General features: G+C 40.4%; 1 protein-coding gene across 3 annotated transcripts in view; it reads left to right on the top strand.

Moving 5' to 3' along the window:
* Nucleotides 1-23,401, top strand: part of PLD1 (phospholipase D1) — a 171,416-nt gene that overhangs the window by 94,582 nt on the left and 53,433 nt on the right. For all 3 annotated transcript variants that reach the window (XM_037739037.1, XM_017529879.2, XM_017529881.2), the window contains 4 exons: nucleotides 4,169-4,297; nucleotides 5,036-5,154; nucleotides 7,051-7,164; nucleotides 20,404-20,514. In XM_037739037.1, coding sequence (XP_037594965.1) covers nucleotides 4,169-4,297; nucleotides 5,036-5,154; nucleotides 7,051-7,164; nucleotides 20,404-20,514 — 473 coding nt within the window. The remainder of the gene's footprint in view (nucleotides 1-4,168; nucleotides 4,298-5,035; nucleotides 5,155-7,050; nucleotides 7,165-20,403; nucleotides 20,515-23,401) is intronic.

The raw sequence follows: 23,401 nt of genomic DNA, 5'->3' as shown, positions 1-23,401 counted from the left end.
ATACCTTAAAAACGCAGGTTGCCTTATAAAACTTGAAACCCAAATTAAGCATGGAGTGACTCTTCATTAGAGATTTAAAACTGAACATTAACTAGAGTTAATGACTTCCTTTTCCTGAGAATGTGAAGAGAGTTAATATCTCTGCAGTATCAGTTTCACTTGACTGCACATGACCATGTTGAATTGATCTCCTGTTAGACCTCCCTGGTGTCATACAGCAATCAGTGTGGAGTGACCATCACTGTGGGTTTTTAAATAGAAAAACTGCACTAAAAACGTGGTTAGGAATCATAGATGTAATATATGTTTTTCAAAATCACTCAGCCTTTGTCAAAATTTTTTCATTCGGAATTATGTTGTAAGGGGGAGAATTTTGCTTGATACTATTTTTAAAGTGTTGAATTTTATTCCTCTTCTTTTTATTTTATTTTATTTTTGAGACAGAGTTGCGCTCTTGTTACCCAGGCTGGAGTGCAGTGGTGCGATCTCGGCTCACTGCAACCTCCACCCCCTGGGTTCAAACAATTCTCCTGCCTCAGCCTCCTGAGTAGCTGGGACTACAGGCACGCACCAACATGCCCGGCTAATTTTTGTATTTTTAGTAGAGATGGGGTTTCGCCATGTTGACCAGGATGGTCTCAACCTCTTGACCTCGTGATCCACCTGCCTCGGCCTCCCAAAGTGCTGGGATTATAGGCGTGACACAGATGCAGGAAATGTAAAAGTATTTATTTCGGCATCTCAGACCTGAGGGTAAAATGTGGTGAATACATATAGGTCCACAATCTCTCATACAAAATCCTTTGAATCAGATTTCAGAAATCAGAAAGTTGTGGATTTTAGAAAGGTAATACAATACTTATACCCTCTATTGTATTACACTCCCAGCGGGATCCAGGAAATACCTGGAATGTAGGCAAACCATTTATGTTTGTGCAACACCAAGTGGGATCAATAAAGATAATGAATAACCTCTTGTCAGTTCAAATCAGGTTTTGCTGCCCTATGAACTAAGAAATGAGCTGTGAAAATAAGCTATGAAAAAACATTTGAAGTGTCAGAACTTTCGGAGTTTTGGAGTTGTGGTTAAGGGCTAGTTATTTGTGCAGATTGAGCTGGTGGGATATATCTGTAGCAGTTTATGGAGAACCTTGAAAATCAGCCTCAGACATTCCACTTCTACCATTAAATGTTGGAAAATCCCTGGGGGCAGGGAGCAATTAAGGGTGAGGTTGTATAACGTTTGTAATAGAGACACAGGGAGTCTGACAAGGTTGTGCCAGTGAGTTCAAGAATGAAGTAAATGGGAAAGCCTTTTTCTAAAAGTAGAATCAGCAGATTTTCATCATGATCTGGGAAGCTGTGGGGAGGTGGGTGGAGAAGTCAGTGAAGAATAAAGGAGTCAAAGGTGATTTCAAGGTTTGAGCTTGAGTAGCTACACACAGAGAGCAGAAATCTCAAGAAAGACTTGATTTTGTAGAATGGTAATGATTTTACTGTTAGACATAGTTTTAAGGTTCTGGTGGGAACTGGGTCAGCAATGTCAAGTGAGGCACTGGAAGTGACCATAGAGCTGGAGTCCAAAGCAGAAGCTAGGCTTGCAGGTGCACATTTAGGAACTGCATAGAAAAAGACAGGAGAAAGAAAGAACCCTGTTAGTGAAGAGGAGCCAAGAAAGAAGAACACGAAGGGTGGAGAAATGGTAGAACAATGGAGACGTGGAAGCCAAGAGATGAGGGGGAAAAAAAAAAAAGGAGGGTGTGGCAAGACCAGAGGACACCAGGCAAGGAGCAAGAAGGCCCCCTTCTTAACTTCAGCAGCTGGAATCTGAGCCACGGATGGAGGAGGATGCAGAAACTTGGCATGACAGATCTGTGCCAAAAGACAAGGCAGGTGCCATTATGAAATCATCTGGGAGCCAGATAACAGCCTAACGAGACCCCCTTGGGTCAGCATTGTTGATGCCGGAAGTCCTCTCTACCTGCTCTTCTGTGCTCATGCAATTCTGAGCTGTTGTTTTCACAGGAACTAGTATTTGGCTCTATTCCTTAATAGCTTTCTTGTGCTGGAGAGGACCCTAATTTATGTGGAATAATTTTTAGGCCATGGCTAAAAACAAAAACAAATTCGAATTGTGAGCAGGCTGAATTCAATTCGTACCAAGATACTTTTCCGAGACTAAGATTTTGTTTTATTTTCCTTATCATAACTGGTTGTTAGGTGAAAATTAATTTTTAAACGAGCATATGTGTTTATGTAAAGCCTTAGTTTGAGTGTTGCAACTGATGAAAGCAAATTGTATATATATTTTTTACAGTTGAAATTTGAAATATTATTGATCTCATTTTTGGTCCCTTTTGTTTCTTTTCTCGCCGTCATTTTTTCTTTTAACAAAGTGCTATGTTAATGATTAAGAGCCTACAGATGAGCACACAGATCTACCAGTACTTTGCCCCTTCAGTCTCATAAAGCAGGAAAATAAATCGCTGGCAGAAGTCAATAGAAGTCTATTTTTAACATGATTTCCTTTTGTTAGTCTATGGCATTTCAAGTCATTTTTCTTCTATAGAAAATTTCAATAGCGCTTGGAAGGTTAATTATTCAGCTTGAGATAGAATATTAGCATCGTGTGTGGTGATTACATGAAAACATTTGTTTTGCAAATATTGATTGCCTGGATGCTTGGAGCTACCGGCAGTGAGGAGATTTGGTCCCCACTCCCTAAGAGTTTGTAGACTGGTGAGGGATTGTGGCGGGAAGGCATCCTAATACAATTGCATCACAGAGTCAGAGGTATTGATGCAGTTGCTAATTAGATGACAGCAGTGCTAATCACTGCCTCTCCCTTACAGGGAGCTGGGAGGTCTCTCTAGGGCAGGTGACAGCTAATGTGCCCCTTGAAGGGTGATTAGGATATCAGGCCAAGAGGGAGAAAGGACATTTCAGGTAGAAGTCATAGTCTGCCAAATGCATGGCAACATTTCAGTCCACACCTGTTCAATTCTAGTGAAATATGTGCTTTTTATGGAGCCTGGAGCTGGGTGGGGAAAAACAAGGACTAGAAAGATACATTGGCACCAGTTTGGGAAGAGCCTTCTATGTACACTAAGCCCTTAGGACTTGAACCTTCTGTAGGCAGTGTGTGAGCCTTCTAGGGTTTTAAGCAAAGAGTTTGCCTTTTACAAAGACAGTTCTGGGACAGTGTGGTGGTGGCAGGGTCAGTGCATTCCTCTCACTGGCCACTGCAAACAGTACCGTTTATTCATTCAACACATATTTTTGCATTCAGTGTCTATTTGTTAAATTCAGTGTCTATTTTGTGCCAAGTGCTGCATTTGTGATTTGTAATTCTGCTGGTCTTTTTACTTCTTTGTCTTCGTATATAGCCTTAAATAAATGATCCCGTCATAGTTCTTTGTGAAATGCTGCAGTAGATTGCTGCTTTTGCACCTGTATCGTAAGCTTTCCATATCTGTTGTTTCCAATATCTGTCGTTGCCATATTTTTTATAAATGCCATCTATAATTTGCAATATATAAATGTTAAAGCACAACAGATTGTAGCTGTTATCTAGGCCAGATTCTTCATTTTACGCATAATGGATTTATGAACTAAAAACTTGAAGCTCACTGTCACTTAACTATTTAATTCTAGGGCTGGAACATGGGCTCTCTGTAAATTTGAGGTTCTTGCTTTAGTGCAGAAGAATTATGCATTAGGAGTGCACCATGTTGGTTGAGGAAAAACAAGTGGCATGGTATCTTTGTTGCCTCTTCATCTCAGGTTTCCCCATCCCGCTGCCACCCCTCCCGCCCCGCAAGGCCCCTCATAGTGCCACCTGGTGAGTTCTTTACTCACAGTTAATTCTGTGATCAGTTCTTCCAGCATCTAGCAGGTGGTGGGAATAAGTTACTCAACTGCCTGAGAAGGTCACATTTCATTGTTTAATGATGAATCTTGTTATAGCCCCAACTGCCCACTAAAAATAAACTTCTAAGGACTGTAAAAACTTGTCAGCCCACAGCCTCTAATAGAATGGACAGATGCCGCCCTAGTTATGTCTTAAGAAATTACAAAACTTTTAAGTGTTTAATAAATGAGAGTTGAGCCCCCCTTTCTGGGACCCACCTGAATCACAGTCCCTGAGGGGGTCTTGCTGCATTCACAGATACCGGGTCCATCCGCAGTTTACAGACAGGTGTCGGGGAGCTGCATGGGGAAACCAGATTCTGGCATGGAAAGGATTACTGCAATTTCGTCTTCAAAGACTGGGTTCAACTTGATAAACCTTTTGCTGGTGAGTATTACGGTGGTGGGTTGCTGGTTGTATTTTGTCTTTTATCTGTGAACATCTTAACAAGTATACATGTGCGTGATATCAGTGCCTTTTGTTTCGCTTCTATTTATTTTTGAAAATTTTGTAAAACTTTGGAGATTTGATTTGGTCATTAGTCACGTGCTTAGGGGCTTTTTTTTTTTTTTCCAGTTATAATCAGAAGAGAACATGAAATAGAGCAGACCTGTCTGAAGCCTCCAGATTTTTTATAGGCATATTTTTGGGGCAATAATCTATAATTTTTAAGGAAATAGTAGGCTTCATTTGATCATCTTCTATTCTGCATATTTCCTGCATTTCCAGAATGAGAATGGCATATTTTCAGATTATCACTGCGTTCATATGTTTAAGAGGAGATCGAGATGGTACTGCCTGCCAATGTTTCAACAGGATAAAAAATACAATATCAAAGACCCAGCCTTAGATAATTTGTACCAACTCACATCTTGCCATGTCTAGTGATTATCTAATATAATACTAAGTGAAATGGAAACATATTTGGGGAGGTACCTGGGAGACTATGACCCTGAATGTGAAATCTGTTTCCCTTGATTATAAAAATGTTATTCTTTGCAAGCCAAGAAATATACACATAGTGGGCACTAACACACGTTTCCTTTTAGTATCATGGTTGGAGTCAGAGAGCCTCTGTCCCAGCACAGAAGTTAATGACTGATCCTTGCCCGGTGCACGGGGCAGATTTCATTGACAGGTACTCCACGCCCCGGATGCCCTGGCATGACATTGCCTCTGCAGTTCATGGGAAGGCGGCTCGTGATGTGGCACGTCACTTCATCCAGCGCTGGAACTTCACGAAAGTACTTGGCTGTTGCTATCCTGGTTTATCCACATGAAGAGAGGCAGGCCTAACTAGAGAAGATGTTCAGAGGAGGCTGTTGGCAAGAAGAGATTGCTGCGGCCACAGCTGTGTCACTGCTTTGCCATTGGCTACATTGATGTCAGGGTGCCCGGGTGTCTGGGCAAAAAAAAGAGGGAAATGTTCCTGAACATCCACACCACAGACAATTCAGAGTTCCTAGGGATAGGTGCTGTGGTGTGGGTCCTGATTTTAATTTTTTTAATTCTTGGACACAGTATTGACTAGCCTGGGCTTGGTAGTCATTTGGAGGGCTGTTTTAGGGAGATGGGAGCCTGGTTAGGATGGGAGGGTTTGAGCTTTAAAGTCCTGTCCAGTCCTGGATGTCTACTGGGTTTATGCTGGTACAGGATTCTGAGAGTTGGTTCTGAGCAAAGCAAGCCGTATTAAGAAGGTGGGGCCATTTTCCTTTTCTCCGGATTGTGTCCTCATTACTTTTAAGAACTTCACCTAATATTCAAACTTAACATTCATAAGTTAAGTACATGTCATTCAGGCCAGGTGAGGTGGCTTACTCCTGTAATCCCAGCACTTTGGGAGGTCTGGTAGGTGGATCACCTAAGGTCAGGAATTTGAGACCAGCCTGACCAACATGGTAAAACCCCATCTCTACTAAAATACAGAAATGAGCTGGGCATGGTGGTGGACGCCTGTAATCTCAGCTACTCTGGAGGCTGAGACAGGAGAATCGCTTGAACCTGGGAGGCGGAGATTGCCATGAGGCGAGATTGTGCCACAGCACTCCAACCTGGGCAACAAGAGTGAAACTCCTTCTTCCTTATAAAAAAAAAAAAAAAAAAAAAGTACATATCCAGATGTTACTATGGTTTCACTTTATTTGCATGAAATGATAATGAGGCATGTTTCCCCTTGGTTATTTGGAAAAAAAATTTAGTTTTATCAACCACTTAGTGTCTCACTTTGTTTTTCGTTCACATAAAGATTATAAAAATTTAGTAACGTTCTAATGGAAATATTTAAAAAAAAATTTAGGGGAGATGGGTGAATAAACAAGTAGGGTATTACTTTTAACCTGCTGTACGGGCAAAGATAAAAATCTCTGCTAAAACCTGTAGTTAAGTTTGGGTGGTTTTTGTGTGTGTGTTCGTGCACGTAATAAAATTAGAAATAGCAGAAATGCTTACTAGTGGGAATTTATTAAGCAGATGATTCTTTTATACCATTTTACCATGAAGTTATTAAAAATAATGATATCCCGCTTTATTGCTTTGGAAAGATATCTAGAACATAATCAGTAAAAAATTAGTTTATAAAACAATAGTCTCATTTTTGCAATTATAAACTTCAATAGCTACAGATTATATTTAACCTTTCTTTGCAAATATAAAACATAAGTGCTCTATAAAAGGTAAAAGGATTATGGGAAATAGAAAACAAATGCAAATCATCTGTAGCTCTTCACTTAGAAATGTCCATCATTAACACTTTTCTTTTTCAAATAAACCTAAATTTCTTTTTTTTTTCTTTTTTGAGATGGAGATTTACTCCTGTCACCAGGCTGGAGTGCAATGGTGTAATCTCGACTCACTGCAACCTCTGCCTCCCCAGTTCAGGTTATCCTCCTGTCTCAGGCGCCCGCCACCATGCTTAGCTAATTTTTTTGTATTTTTAGTAGAGATTGGGATTTCAGCATGTTGGCCAGGCTGATCTCAACCTCCTGCTCTCAGGTGATCCCCACTTCTCTGTCTCCCAAAGTGCTGGGATTACAGGTGTGAGTCACTGCGCCCAGCCATGAATTTCTTTTATAATCACAAAATAGGGAAGGTGAATCTTTTTCCTCATTTGAATATTTTTAATCTCTTTTTCTCTATTTTAGATTATGAAATCAAAATATCGGTCCCTTTCTTATCCTTTTCTCCTTCCAAAGTCACAAACAACAGCCCATGAGTTGAGATATCAAGTGCCTGGATCTGTCCATGCTAACGTACAGGTAAGTTCTGGCTTTTCTTTTTGATGAAATGCTACCGATTAAAATTTACTGTTATTGGACCAAGGGTCTATTACGTTGGCTTCAGATTTTTTCAATGACTGCTTTTCTAAAGCAAAATTAGGACCTTTTAACATTTAGTATTAAATTTTCTATAATGTATTATTATTATATATATAATATACAATAATATATTTCCTATAATATAACATTTAGTATTATATTTCCTATAATACAATGATTCAATTCAGTCTCTTTTTAACACCCTTATAAATATAGTAAATGCATGTCCTTAGAAAAGGCCACAGCCAAGGAAAGGCTATTCCTGTAATTCCTTCTGAAGTGACCTTAGCAACATGATACACAGTAAACCTGGACCTCATACTGCATAAGTACCAGGAATGTGATTGAAACTTAGCAGCTAGGAAGCTAGTTGTAGGTCAGTCTAATTTTAGTTCCTGATTAACCAGATGTCTCCTACAGGCCCTTTTAATGGAATAAGGAATTCAGTTTAACCGTCTCCAACTACAAATAAGAAAATTCAGACCCAGTGGGGCTCTGAGGCTTATCTAAGGGCTGGCCAACTAGTTACCAACAGAGGTGGAGCTTGAAAACCTAGTCTGGCCCAGAGTTACACAGTCTGCTTCCTTTACCAACTATAGATCAAATATCTTGAGATCATGTGGGGACGGGACAGACGTCGGATTGGCCACCTTTGGCCTTGCCTCTTGTTTGAAGTCATCGCTATGGGCATCAGAACTGTTTAAGTAAAGTCCAGCAGGCTGCTGCTGCTACATATCATCAGTAGGGACCTACACAATGCAGACATGGATCCTACTGAACATAATGATATAAATGAAGTGCCTAAGTCAGTTATTTTGTATCATGCGCAGTTTGAGGTATGTACGTATAAGAAATAAAGACATTCCAGACTCTTGATCAAATAATAGAACTTTTTTTTTTAAAAAAAAAAAAGATAAACCACTTGAGAGAAATAGCAGCAGCAGATACTTAGTCATCCCAGGCTGAAAAGAAAACTAATTTAAACCTGGAGGCATAGATAGCTATGATTTATACGTAAGGTGATGAATATTTTATGAACCTGTTTAATTTTATTCTATGTGAAGGAGAAAAAAATTACCCATGCTAGAATATAAAATAAGAAACTTGTTATTAGGAAAATAAGAATTTAAGATTGAACTTGCATTGTAACTGATGGGGTGGTCGATTCATCAAAGTTAGCTGATGTTAATTAAGTATCTGTTGAAAATGGATTGCTGGGAATTAAGTATTTTTATAATCAATGAGGAAGTTTTAGCGTAGTGTTGCATATGTATATATTTTCCACTTCACTGTTGATAAAGCCCTGACTCGCATCGTCTCACCCGGCTGCCCTGGTGAGGTAGATAGATACTCTATAAAATGCTTCTCTTCGTTCACTTTTTCCGCATCACTGGATGTTGTGTGAGAAATGACACTAGACTGGACGTGGTGGCTCATGCTTGGAATCTCAGCACTTTGAGAGGCCAATGCAGGAGGATTGCTTGAGCCTTGGAGTCAAGACCAGCCTGAGCAACACAGTGAGACCCCATCTCTACAAAAAGGTTTTAAAAAATTAGCCAGGCGTGGTGGCACATGCCCATGGTCCTAGCTACGTAGGAGACTGAAGCAGGAGAGTTGCTTGAGCCCAGGAGGTCGAGACTGCAGTGAGCCATGATCGCACCACTGCACTCCTGCCTGGGCAACAGAGGGGCACTCTGTGTCAAAAAAAAAAGAAAAGAAATGAGACTAGATCTGATAAGCTCATGTGTTTATCCCTCATGTGTTCAGGTGGCCTGGACTCAGGAATCTACAAAGGAAGGATATTTAACAAGACTTACTCATTCATTCATTTATTTAGCCAACATATATTTACTAAGTGCTGTCTGTTTGCATGGTGAAATCATCAAAGCATACTTGGGTGTTGAGGTGGCAGACAGCAAAGAATTTCTCTGCCTCTGGAAATTTAGCTGGGGAGAGATAGCTGACATGAATGATTCAGCTAACAGTGCAAGTATGGTCTCTGACTAAATGCTGGTGTGAAAGTATGGACCAGCATACTATAAGAGTTTGGAAATCCAGAGGGACAGAACTGGGTGTCCACTCTAAGGAGTAATCCCTGCGGTAACCCATTCGCTCTTAGAGAGGCGCTGATGAAGGTAGACGGCATAAAGCCAGGTGGGGGCGGCTGGAGTGCTGGCCTGGCGAATTTCGTCCTGGTCCTGGATGCCCTAGTGAACTTGGGATGTTTAAAAGCATGATACATGAATGTTCTATGAAGATAAGCATAGGAGAGAGTTTTCCAAACTTGGTTTACCTGTGAGATGCTGATAACTATTCAACAAAGATTTCCATGGACAGATAGTTTTGCAGAGTTCTTTAATACAGGACTCCTTAGCGCCTTTGCTATGCTACAGTGTATTATAAAACCACTAAGAGGGAATATGACGTGAACATTTCCCAAGCTTATTTGGCAGAGAGTCTCTTGTTTTATGCATTCTTATCTGTTTCCATCTTTCCAAACAAATAGCTTGACACCAAAAGTTTATACACATGAAGAACTTCTTAGACTAGAGAGAGAGAATGAGAGCAAGGGGACAAGTGGCAGTTATGGTAATTCTCACATATAATTAAGGCTTAAACTAGAATGGAAGAGAAAGGAGGCCAGGTGCGGTGGCTCATGCCTGTAATCCTAGCACTTGGGCGGATCACAATGTCAGGAGTTTGAGACTAGCCTAGCCAAGATGGTGAAACCCTGGCTCTAGTAAAAACACAAAAATTAGCCGGGCGAGGTGGCGGGCACTTGTAGTCTCAGCTACTTGGGAGGCTGAAGCAGGAGAATTGCTTGAACCCCGGGAGGCGGAGGCTGCAGGGAGGTGGAGGTTGCAGTGAGCCGATTGTACCACTGCTCCAGCCTGGGTGACAGAGAGAGACTGCATCTCAAAAAAAAAAAAAAAAAAAAAAAAAAAAAAAAAAAAAAAAAAGAAATGAAGAGAAGGGACAATAGGAGGTATTTTTGGGTAAAGAAACAAAGGTACATTGCAACTAGGAACTAACTGAAAATTTGCGACAGAGGAAAAAGTTAAAGATAATTAGTTTAGTGTCACAAAGTCTCCAAAGAACCGTAGGAACCGTGTCATGACTGGTGGGTCAGGGCACCAATGAGATCACCAAAGGACTCAGGTAGGTCCTAGTCCCTTGGGACTAGGGAACATCTTTTGTTCCCAACATCCTTTGGGAACATCTAGTTCTGGGTAATATAAATTTTCCAGCATGATAATGGGTATATTAAAAAAACCCAAAAGTGACGCTAGGCAGTGCTTCTGGAAATACAGGAAAATTGTCCAGCTAAACATAATAAAATGCATTTTAACGCTAGCAAGTTGGAAAAGCACACAGGTGTTGTGGTATGAAGATGGTACAGCAGCATGTCGCCTCAGCGTGCCATCCCCCCCTCCCTGAGCCCAGTTTTGTTATCTGAAAGCCTTATGTTTGGTGTCAATCTGATCTGAGTCCCTTCGGACATTTAAAGGGAAAGTTTTCATTCATCATCTTTAATACATGAGGGTACCATTCAAAGTACAGGTATTAATGACTTTGTATTTAATCTTCCTGCTATAGTTATGATTCGTCACAAAATAAAACTCAAATGCCCATCACAGATACACTTCTTAATTTTTAAAGTAGTCAGAATGACATTTATCTATCACTGAATAGAAATAGAAGCCATTGCTCAGAATTTGTACCTTGATCATTAAACTTCTTTCTAAGGATCTTTGAGAGAAAAGGAAAATATCTAAGTAACTTAAAGCATCATAGATACATTTAGCCACATGGCAGTGATAAATAGGACAAAAATTAAAAGCAAGGGGAAGAGTTAAGAAAATAGGACATCACTGATGAACTCTTAAATTCCAAGATTATAAGATTATCATTTATTTTATTCCTCTGGTCCTCGAAACCTGGTATTTCTATAATTAACTTTCTGTCATCTCAGTTCCTACAATAGAATCTCCTCCAGACTGGCTTGCAGTTAAGGCTTTGAGAGGGGAATGAATTGCTCACTTCAGGAGCTCATGTTTCTTGCAGCTTCAGGCCCTTGCTTGGCTTTAGGACCCTCAGCTGCCCAGGGCCCTCCCAGGCCTGTTCCCAGTTTTATAATTGTAAATTTGCATTGATTTTCTTAAAGAGGCCTCCCCCAATTTTCAAAATATGACACCTAGCAAAACCTGGAGCCCTGCCGGTTTGTAGTAGATGTTTTTCAGAAATGCTGAACTAACTGTAGGTGTGAAAATAGTGGAGGTAGCCAGGAATTATATCTTTTTGAAGATAGAAACCTCTGAGATGGCCAGAAATTGAAAAAAAAATTATCTTCCTGTACCTCTCCTTTTCTGTCAAGTTCTGACCCAAGCATTGCTTCACTTTCTACACACTGTTTACTAGCTGGAATCGTTATTTATCTTTTCAGACACTATTTTTTTTTTTTTCAAGTCGTGAATGTATGGTGCTTAGAGAGCAAGAATGATCTAGTCCAATTCCAGGTTTTTGAAAAAATCCAGAAGGAGCAAGGAGACAGGAACCTGGCTTTGTGGTAGGCTACTTAATTTTCAAAGGGTTTATTGTCACATTCTCAAACCTTTCAGTCTCAGCTATTAGGACAGTAGCCAAATGACCGTTACTCAGTTGAGAAATTTAAAAACATTTTTTCTTAGGATTATTATTTTTTGCATAGATTTTAACACAGTTATAGCAATACTAAGAAGGAAACGGATTTTTTAATTTTTTGTTTATTTTTGATCTTTATTGGTACATGGTATTTTTACATGTTGGTGGAGGACATGTGATATTTTGTGACATGCAGACCATGTAAGGATCAACTCAGGGTATTTGGAGTATACATCACCTCAAGTATTTTATTATTTCTGTGTGTTTGGAACATTTCCTCTCTCCAGTTCTTTTGAAATATCAATACACCGTTGCTAACTATGGTCACTCTACTCTGCTATTGGATACCAGGACTTATTCCTCCTAACTATGTTTGTGTTCATTAACCAACCTCTCTCTATCTCCACCCTATTCCCTGTACCCCCTCCCACACACCCTTCCCAGCCTCTAGTTTCTATCATTCTGTTATCTACTTGCATGAGATTAACTTTTTAAGCTTCCACATGAATGAGAACGAGATTTTAACATAGTTGATTGTTCATAACATAACTTATAGGCCACAAGCTTATTTAATTGTGAAGAAAAATATAAGGTAGCAATTAAGGGATAGATTCTAGAGCCAGATGGTGTTAACATCTCAGCTCTGTGACATACGAGCTGTGTAACCTTGGGAAAATTACTTCACTCTTTCGTATGTTTCATTCATTTAAAAAACATAGATAATGACAGTACCTACATCATCGATTGTGGTGATGGTTAAATTAATACCTGCAAAGCATTTAGAAGAGTATACTAGCGTGTGTTCCATCAAAAATAACCTCGAAGCTTTCCTTAGTGTTTCAGAAGTTTGTAATAGGCCGGGCATGGTGGCTCATGCCTATAATCCCAGCACTTTGGGAGGCTGAGGTGGGTAAATTACTTGAGCTCCGGAGTTCAAGACTAGCCTGGCCAACATGGTGAAACCCTGTCTCTACTAAAAATACAAAAATTAGCTGGGCATTTTGGCTCATGCCTGTAGTTATAGCCACTTGGGAGCTGAAGCAGGAGAATGGCTTGAACCTGGGAGGCAGAGGTTGCAGTGAGCAGAGATCATGCCACTGCACTCCAGCCTGGGCAACAGAGCAAAACTCCTCTCAAAAAACAAACAAACAAAAAGTTTGCAACAAAGAAGTTAACATTTCTCTGAGTATGTCACCAGGCTAGTTCTAGATAGAAATTTTTATGCCATCAATCTATTGAAATGGGGAGAAAGAACATTTGACATAATAGGGTAAATAATAGATAAAATTCAGGCTATTCTTTCATCTGGAGAAGCACACCTAGTTATTCATTTTTTAACACAAAAACATTGGTCGCACACCACTAGCAATTCCACAGAGGGAGACACAGCCGCCCAGGGAGAGGGGAGCTGCAGCAGGCAGCGTGGACGCCTGCCCACCAGCATGAACTGCTGCTTCTGAAGAAGTCCTCCAGACCTGAGAGCTGACTTCAGCAACTTCCACTGTACATTTAAAATGATCTTTGGTGTTTCCCCTCAGCTCTGGGCATTCTCAGAAGCCTGCCAAGAGCACTCAGAGAAGACATGGCAGGAAAAGGCGTGGGCAACAAGAGGAAGTGGGAGAGATGGTTCTGAAACTGTTTCCACACAGAGAAAGTGAAAGAACTAGAATAAACTAGTTTCCAGAATGGTCTTCATGCATTAGATGCATTGTAAAGACAGAGGATATTCTACACAGAGGAGGTGAAGGAACTAGAATAAACTAGGCTCCAGAATGGTCTTAATGCCATCTAAGATGCATTATAAAGACATAGGATATTTGGCATGTCTATTACGGTGAAAGAAAATGCTGAATGCTATGTCAGCATCAACATGGGGTCAACACATGGGAACAATCCTTTTTAAAGCTCATAGTAGAAAGCATTCCTGGGACAATCATGCTGAGAATTCCAGGGAAATAACTCTACTGGAATCATGTCTCCAGTCCTATTTATGGGAAAATAAGGAAAGAAGAAAGGGAGGGAGGGAGGAACAAAGGAAGGAAGAAAGAATGAGAAAGAAAGCAGGAAAGGGAAAAAGGAGAGAGGGAGAAAGGAAGGGAGAAAAAGATTTACAGGCAAGTGTAAATGACATCCAAATTATACCAGTGAAAAAAAATTGTTCTCACACTTGCCATAAATGTCCAAAGGATATTCCAAAGGATCTATTAGATCTCAAAGGACAGAAAAATGTTTTGTAATGCAGAATGGCATGAAAGAATAAAGTGGATACTTGAAGAATAAAGTGAGTAGGTGGGGGTAAAAGGAATCCACTTTGTGCATTTCCATCGAAGTTACTTACCGTGGGAGTTATTTTCCACATGTGGGCCAGGCCTTCATGCACTAACACGTATGTGAGTGTTACTGTGGGCCTCGGCTGGAAGACCTGATATGAACAGAGCATTTTCTATGTGCTTGGCACCATGCTAACCCTTTGTGGATTATCTCATTTACATTCAACAGTTTGTAAGCTAAACTCTTGTGTAACCCCTGTTTCTACAGATGCAAAAACTAAGACTTTGAGAGGTTAAAATAACAATAACCGGTGGGGGCCTGGCACAGTGGCCCACTCGTGTAATCCTAGCACTTTTGGAGGCCAAGGCAGGCGGATCACCTGAGGTCAGGAGTTCAAAACCAGCCTGGCCAATAGAGCAAAACCCCAAGTCTACTAAATATACAAAAATTAGCTGGGCATGGTGGCGGCTGTCTATAGTCCCAGCAACTCAGAAGTCTGAGGCAGGAGAATTGCTTGAACCCAGGAGGCAGAGGTTGCAGTGAGCCAGGATCGTGCTATTGTACTCCAGCCTGGGTGTCAGAGACTCCATCTCCAAAAAACAAACAGTAAGCGGTGGAGGTGACTGTTGAGCAGTTTGGCTTCAGTGCCCGAGGTTGTTAGCCATGGAGACTGTTTCCAGTAAAACCAGAATGGTTGTAACCACCAGGGCGCTAGCAGAGCAGTTTCACGTCCTGTTTGCCTTTGGGTATCACCTTCTGTTGCCACAGCCCCAAATCCATCCCCAACGTTTATTTTCTTTCTGGCTCCCAAGAGCCCCCAACTAATACTTTGTTTCCTGGGACTTCTTTCCCCTTAAGTCCTATCCTTCAATAATTATCTTTTCTTTCTCTCCTTCAGCCTCAAGATTAACTTTTGTCTTTTGTTCAGGAAAAGGCTCATCCTGTGTAAATAACTATGCACTGTGATAGGAATGGCTGACACTCGACCAAAAAGCGGCTAGGAAAAGAAAGAGCTTGATAAGATGAGGCAGGTTCTTGAACTAGGTCAATTTCTTGATGCTCCTTTGCCTGCTGTTCTCCTCAGTACAGGCTGGAAGAAAAAGGCCCAGGAATCAGAGGCTTCCCTTCACTCCCCAACCCATAGGACTTGTGAGCTCCAACACAGTTGGCCTCTGCTTGTGGAACATAAAAAGTGCTTTTGTCCTAAACAGGCCTTGTTCCATGATTGACTTGGAATCTCAGGGAAATAAAAAGGAATTCATATATGTGCTGAATTTGTAGGGAATAAAAGCGTCATGGTGAGAGAAAGGAAGGGAATTTGGGACAATTACTAAGGAAGATCCAAAGTTTTCCTTCAGAAAGAAATTTCTGTTATTTAATCCATACATTTGACTTGGGCCCAGAGGATAGAAGATGATTAGGGATTGTGGTTAAAAAGAAGGCTATGTTTTAAGTTAAAAAATAAGACATAGTACCAAGGAAAATGACTAGTCCAAGTTACAGTTTTGAGGCTAAACCATAAAATCCAAAATATGCCATTTTTATATACTTTAAAATTATGCATTCAGACTTGAGGTTTGAAAAGTATGGGTTAGATTTGATTCCCAGCACATTTGGGACAGTAAGATAAGCTATATTTTTGCATGTGAGGGAACAGTTTGAGGGTTATCTCAGTTACATTGGTTTAAAACAGAAATGCAAGACAAGTTGGTGAAGTCAGTGAAGAAAATGAAGCGAGTAAATCTTAAAATCTCAGTGGCAATGGTAAAAGGTGAAAAGATAAAAACAAAATGAAAGGAAATCAATCAAAATGGGTGATATGGTTTGGCTCTGTGTTTTCACCCAAATCTCACCTTAATTGTAATAATCCCCATGTGTCATGGGAGGGACCCCGTGGGAGGTAACTGAATCATGGGGGCCAGTTTTTCCCATGCTGTTCTGGTGAAAGTGAACAAGTCTCACAAGATCTGATGGTTTTGTAAAGGGGAGTTCCCCTGCACATGCCCTCTTGCCTGCTGCCATGTATGATGTGCCTTTTCTCTTCCTTCATCTTCTGCCATGATTGTGAGGCCTCCCCAGCCATGTGGAACTGTGAGTCCATTAAACCTCCTTCCTTTATAAATTACCCAGTCTCTGGTAGGTCTTTATTAGCAGCAGGGGAATGGACTAATACAATGGATTTGACTTATTTGACTGTTGATAAAACTTTTTGGACTATCAAGCATTTAAAGCAGTTAGGTTGATTTTTATATAGCCTCAGGGTTTCCTGTCTGTAGTTCAGTGGTCTAGGTAGAGCAAGAAGCAAATTCATATTTTCAGTGTTTCTTGTGATAGGGAGATTTTAACTAATTAGAATAGTAGTGAATCCAGTAGTAGACAATCCCAAGTGATTTTTTCCCTGTGTTGCTTAAAAGATATGTTTCAAGTTTAGCCAAAAATGATGACAGTTTTAAATTAATAAGTTTTTATTGTGAGTAAAGCATATGGGCTTAGACTCAGGCCATGGGATAGGTGATGCTGAAGCCCCTCAGGAGGTGGGCAAGCCCTGATACTTGATGGTTTTATAGGCATCAGGGAGTCCCCCTCCACTTTTTCTTATGCTCTCCCACAGGTCGATACATTGATACATAAAACGGTCTTTTTTTTTTTTTTTGAGACACAGTTTTACTTTTGTCACCCAGGCTGGAGTGCAGTAGTACAATCTCGGCTCACTGCAGCCTCCGCCTCCTGGATTCAAGCGATTCTCCAGCCTCAGCCTCCCGAGTAGCTGAGACTGCAGGTGCACACCACCAAGCCCAGCTAATTTTTGTAGTTTTAGTAGAGATGGGTTTCACCGTGTTGGCCAGGCTGGTGTCAAACCCCTGACCTCAGCTGATCTGCTCACCTCGGCCTCCCAAAGTCCTGGGATTACAGGCATGAGCCACCGTGCCTGGCCATTAAATGGTCTTCTTTTGGCTTGAAGCTTTACATATTTTAAACATTTAAATCCCCCAGATAGAGAAACACTTACCATTATCCTTCACAGAAAAAATGGCAAACATGTGACCTTCAGGCTTTGCCTTCCATGAAAGCCAGTGAGGATCAACCTCAGATTTCTTCCCCAGCATGCCTGCTTTCAACAATCACCTCTTAACACAGTTGTCCAGGAAGCTACTCTGAATCTATTAGACTTCATGTACAAGTTGATATCAACGCAATCCTCCTACTGTGTGTCTTATGTGAATGAGTTTATTGAATCTTATGTGAATGAGTTTATTGAGTCAGAGCAAACTTTGAGAGAAAGGAAAGAAAGTATAAGGTTTTTGGATTTGAGGGAAAAACTCAGATATTACCAGCAAGGGTGGGTTGTAAACTTTGCCTATAACTTTTTACAGAGGTAGACATGCTATAAATAGAATGTCTAGTACCGAGTGCCACATACCATTATTATCACTTTATATTTGTCATGCCATTTTTTCTTTACAGGAGCTTTGGGGAACGGGGAGAGGTCTCAGTTGTACAGTGGAGGAAATTGAACCTCCATGATATTTAAATGACATGTAACTGCTCTTTCACCTTGGACAAGTCATTTAGAAACCGTGGAGGTTCCATCCGGCGCAGTGGCTCACGCCTGTAATCCCAGCACTTTGGGAGACTGAAGCGGGTGGATCACTTGAGGTCAGAAGTTCAAGACCTCTCTGGCCGATGTGGCAAAACCCCATCTCTACTAAAAATACAAATATTAGCTAGGTGTGGTGGCACGTGCCTGTAATCCCAGCTAATTGGCAGGCTGAGGCAGGAGAATTGCTGAACCTGGGAGACGGAGGTTTCAGTCGAGATCACACCATTGCACTCCAGCCTGGGCCTACAGAGCAAGACAACATCTCAAAAAAAAAAAAAAAAAAAAAGTCATGGAGGTTCCCTTCTTTCGAGTATATGCTGAAATTGTATATATTGCCTCCAGAGTTATATAGAATTACATTAGGATAGCATGAGAATCTTCTCAAAGTAGACTGCATTTTCACTGCTATGTTCCTTAGCAACAAAATTAAACATGAATTTGAGTGGACTAAGAATTAAAACCTCTATTTCTTCAACATTTGTTATTTCTACCTAATGAACAATAGTGCAGCTCCTTGGAGATGATGTAAAATCCAAATATTTTTCCAGTATGGATAATATTTATCTAAATTTTCCTTATGAGTTTTCTTCTATATTTAATATATTCATGTTGACAACTTTTGAAATTTTGTTGTATTCATCCAGCTGATAATTTTTGTAACGCTTTGATTGGAGATACTTTGTCATAAATACCTCATATTGGATAAAGAAATAACACTACTGAAGACAGCACAGTCAGTGATTTTTAGTAAGTGTGAGTTTGGCATTTAATGGCCTTATGGTTGGAATTTTAAAGTTATTGATTCAAACAAGAATTTTATCAGGCCTTTTATATATAGCAGACATAGAACTGATTATGTGTTGGGTTGCTTTGTATATTCCTAATGAGTATGGGACCATTCTTTTTATTTTCAATATCAGTTGACTTCATAAGAGACAGTTTTAACATTCATTTCAAACCAGAAATAGCAAGTCTATTTTTGAAGTAATTCTTCTGTGTGTCATGGTATTGTTTAAGCACCTGCTATATGCCAGCATCATACTGCAATGGTAGTTAGAATGCTGGAGAAAAATGATGACCGATGGTTGCTGAGTGTGGAAAACGCCTTCCTTCCGTGTTCTCTAGTCCTCTGACCTGTACACAGCACCCCTGACACGACCTGCCACAGCTCAAATGCATCCCCGAATGCTCATTAATAATAACACTTATAACCACTTAATAGGCACCAGGCCTCCTACTACACATTCCATAGGAATTCACTTAATCCTATGACCCTATAAAGTAGAAATCCATTTTATAGAATGAAAATCTGAGGCACAAAGATGTTAAGAAACAGGACCACGATCAACAGCCAGGAAGCAGTTGAGCTGGGCCTCAGGCCTAGACAGTCCTCCCCTGCATCAGCGTGTTTGGTCTATATTCAGGTGTCTGAGCTGGAAGAAGCTCTAGTAATCCAGCCTGAAAGGTGAGTGTCTGCAGAGAGGAAGGCAGTGTGAGTGATAAGAAAGAGGCAAATCTGAGAATCCTCCAAAGAATAAACAGACGTAGATGTGAGATTGAATATAGGCTCTAAGAAGAAGAGGCATGCCAAAGAGCCCCCAAGGTCACTTACTATAAAGACTAACAGAATGATGGTATGCCCCTGGCCAGTGGGTATTTGAGATGGGAAATGGTTTAGAGAAAAATGTCATGAGCTCAACTTTGATCTGTTTAATGTGAGGTGATGGGATCAACTCCAAATTGATTGGTATGACACACAGATGTGATGAAATGGCAAAACAGACAGTGTGGCATGGCAGAAGAACATAGGCTATGGAACGAAAAAAAAAGCAAGTTCAAGCTGTGATGCTGATGTTAGCACCTCTGTGACACCATGCGAATTTCTTTGCTTCTTTGAGTCTCGGTTTTCTTTCCTGTGATTGGTTTCCTTAATTATGCCATTAGAAAGTTCAGACTAAAGTGGCATGCCATGGAACAGACAGCTAATTAAAGGTAGAATGAAGATTACATGTTTAAATGAACTACCTTTTAGAATGTATTAATCCGAACCATAGCTGTTTAGAAGAAAAGGAATAATCACATTGTTAAGTCAGAGTTAGGATGGCCATACCATATGGTCCAAACCAGGACCCACCCCCCCACTTTTTTTTATCAGATGGAGTTTTGCTCTGTTGCCCAGGCTGGAGTGCAGTGGCATGATCTTGGCTCACTACAACCTCTACCTCCTGGGTTCAAGCAATTCACTGCCTCAGCCTTCTCAGTAGCTGGGATTACAGGCTCCTGCCACCATGCCCAGCTAATTTTTGTATTTTTGGGGAGATGGGATTTCACCATCTTGGCCAGGCTGGTCCTGAACTCCCGATGTCATGATCCACCCGCCTCGACCTCCCAAAGTGCTGGGATTACGGCTGTGAGCCACTGTGCCTGGCCACTGTGATTTCCAGCTGAGAACCTTCATTATTGGCTACATCTAAGGACCCGTTCTGTTCACTCCTCTTCCTTAGCAGCATTCCCCACCCCATGACTCTCCTTTGGTTCACACATGACACTCAAGCCGCTGTAATCATTCAGTCGTCTGGAAGAAAAAGGAGTGACTTCATTGTATTAGTGTATCTGATGTCCTCTCCGTTGCTAATATTTGTTCATTTCTGATTGCTGCCTTGTAGTTGCTCCGCTCTGCTGCTGATTGGTCTGCTGGTATTAAGTACCATGAAGAATCCATCCATGCCGCTTATGTCTACGTGATAGAGAACAGCAAGCACTATATCTATATTGAAGTAAGCCTTGCTCATATAACTGTGTGTGAGAGACTGCCTTTCCTTAAGTATCATGCAGAGACTTCAGGGTCCTCAAACACAGGATCTGTCATATTAATAAATACATTTTTAGATGTGAAAAGTGCTGGAGAAGCTCTGGTTCATGTCACCTGAATTTTGACCTCCCAAGCACACCTGGAATTGGCTTGGCATTGTCATTAACTCAGGACTCTATTGGGAGCCTCCCAAATTCTTGCTATTAAGATGCATCATCAATTCACTGTGATGGTATTAGAGAGAAATACCCCAACATGGATATGTAGGTTTTGATTTGGCTTGGGCTGAAGGGTTTAAGTGTGAAGGAAGCTCTATTTCAGGAGAGCACACACAGGGGTGAGTTGCTAAAACAGAGCCCACTGGATGCCACTGGTTTGGACATGGTGCATTAGGGAGAGTGCAGGGAAAAGAACGTGGAAAAGGAAGATGTGAGAACATTAAGAGCAGGGACCAGCTTCTTCAGTCCTTTGTGAACTACTATTCAATATGAAGCTTTTTTTCATCCCAGAGTTTTCAGAGTATATGAGAAAATCTGAGGACATTGAGTTTAGTTTCAGAACTTAAATTACTCTTCAAAGTGGACATAAAAATAGTTCAGAGAACTTGAAGAACCCTGAAAAAATAAAAAGTCACAATAATGGAAAAAATAAATCAGAGCATATTTTCCTTCTTTATTTGAGTCTTTTCTTTCCCAGTGAACTTTTTTTTAAGTGTATAGAGGAATGGGTTAGCTGGGGAAAACCATGCTAGCCCTGCTTTTCTTCCCCTTGGGTCCTGGCCTTCTCCCGCTCTGCACAGCAACAATTCATTAAACGCAAGCAGGGAAGAATTGGAGCTTTATTTGTTTCTTGACAAATAAACCGCCTGGGTGGAGAAGCCTAAGTTAAATATAATGTATTAGCTGGCTAAATGCAGTGTGGTATCCTGAATGGTATCATGCAATAGATATAGGACATTAGTGGAAAAATGGGCCAAGTCTGCATAAAGTCTGGAGCTTAGTAATGCCATTAGTGTAATTAATTTCAACAATTATACCATAGAAATGTAAAGATGTGAAGGCTGGCTCATCTGATTCCCAGAATCATTTTGCATCATCTCTTTTTAGTAGCATTAACATCAGCTTTTCTGGCCAGGTGCGGTGGCTCACGCTTGTAATCCCAGCACTTTGGGGGACTGAGGCGGGCAGGTCGCCTGAGGTCAGGAATTTGAGACCAGCCTGCCAAGATGGTGAAACCCTGTCTCTACTAAAAATACAAAAATGAGCCGAGTGTGGTGGCAGGCGCCTGTAATCCCAGCTACTCGGGAGGCTGAGGCAGGAAAATCGCTTGAACCTGGGAGGTACAGGTTGAAGTGAGCTGAGACTGTGCCATTGCACTCCAGCCTGGATGACAAAAGTGAGACTCTGTCTCAAAAAAAAAAAAAAATTCAAATGATTGGTGTAGGCTGGTAGATGTTCACATCTGAATTAAGAAAAAAGGAGGAGGTAATTTAAGTTTTAGGTGAAGTAAAAAACATGCCATTTTAAGAAAGATGCTAACCTATTGTTTTTGACTGGATTTCAGTTACGTGACTCAGAAAAGTTCTCGATTTTCCTTGCCGTTTTAGANCACTCCAGCCTGGATGACAAAAGTGAGACTCTATTCCAAAAAAAAAAAAAAGAAAAAAATCAGCCTTTCTTCTTATTGTGATCATAGTATTAAATGACGTCGGTAATGCCATGTAGGCATACATAGTTGGGACATTGACCTGGTTGACACTTCTCTAGTCAGGATAAGCAGCCTTCACCTGATTCTTCCAAAAAAGGAGAAATAAAGGACATGACATGTAGCCAGTCTGTGTGTACAGCTGCCGAGGAATGCTAAGCTTCTTTATAATATGAATTCAGCAAAAGAAACATGCTTTGGTTGCCACTGAGATTTTGATTGTTTGACGCTCAAAGGTGAATCACATCCTCAAAAGACTTTCTGTACCTTGTCTTCCTGTAAGTTTATCTTCTGGAGGCATTTTATAGATTTATGCACTTAAGTATAAAAGCTTATATAGTCATAAAAATGATAATGCTGCAAAGGGATGATAATTATGAGTAGTTGCATATATATCTCTTTACCTTGAGATAATTAACAGGTAGTACTTTGTAAAAATTATAAATTACAGGTGTGTTATAACAATCTATTCTGTTTGAACACACAATATTCATAATATTTGCACCAAGTTTTTATCATTCCTTTATGCAGCAACGAAATCTTTTGCATTGGTATCATAATGTTGTACCTGGTTTTCTAGTAACTGTCTTAAAGACTATTTTATAGATAAATACATAGCAGAAGTACTTAGAGGAAAAAAAAAGTTTCTTTTTCCATTTTATTAACTGACTTATATATATGAGTCATACAAAAGACAGTTGAGGGTACTCAAAACAGAAGTTCAGAGATAATAAGAGACCCAAACAAATAAGACAAGACGAAAGCAGATACCAGCAAATAATGGAGAAAGGGCAGAGAAAATAGACGAGGTTTTTGATATCTACCCTGTTAAAAAAGCAAGCTTAGCATGAAATAGAACGTTTTCCAATACAGAATTTTAAATCATAAGCATTTATACAATGTGCGAATCTGAAAAAAACTAATCTCCCTATTGATTAAATTTGCAATGTTCCTAAGTATTTCTAACACTGTAATTTAGAAAATCACCTATAGGGAATTCTCATGGTGAGATAATGGTGTAGCTTTCCACTTGACTAAGGTTACAGGGGATATGACCTGGAATCAGATGCGATCCAGAGTGAGATAAGGCGGCCTTTATTCTGTTTCATTGACTTTTTTTTTTTTTTTTTTTTTTTTTTTTTGAGACT

Source organism: Cebus imitator, unplaced genomic scaffold, assembly GCF_001604975.1.
Source record: "Cebus imitator isolate Cc_AM_T3 unplaced genomic scaffold, Cebus_imitator-1.0 Scaffold61, whole genome shotgun sequence".
Classification (NCBI taxonomy): domain Eukaryota; kingdom Metazoa; phylum Chordata; class Mammalia; order Primates; family Cebidae; genus Cebus; species Cebus imitator.
The sequence above is the reverse complement of the archived record's forward strand: the minus strand, read 5'-3'. Positions and strand labels throughout refer to the sequence as shown.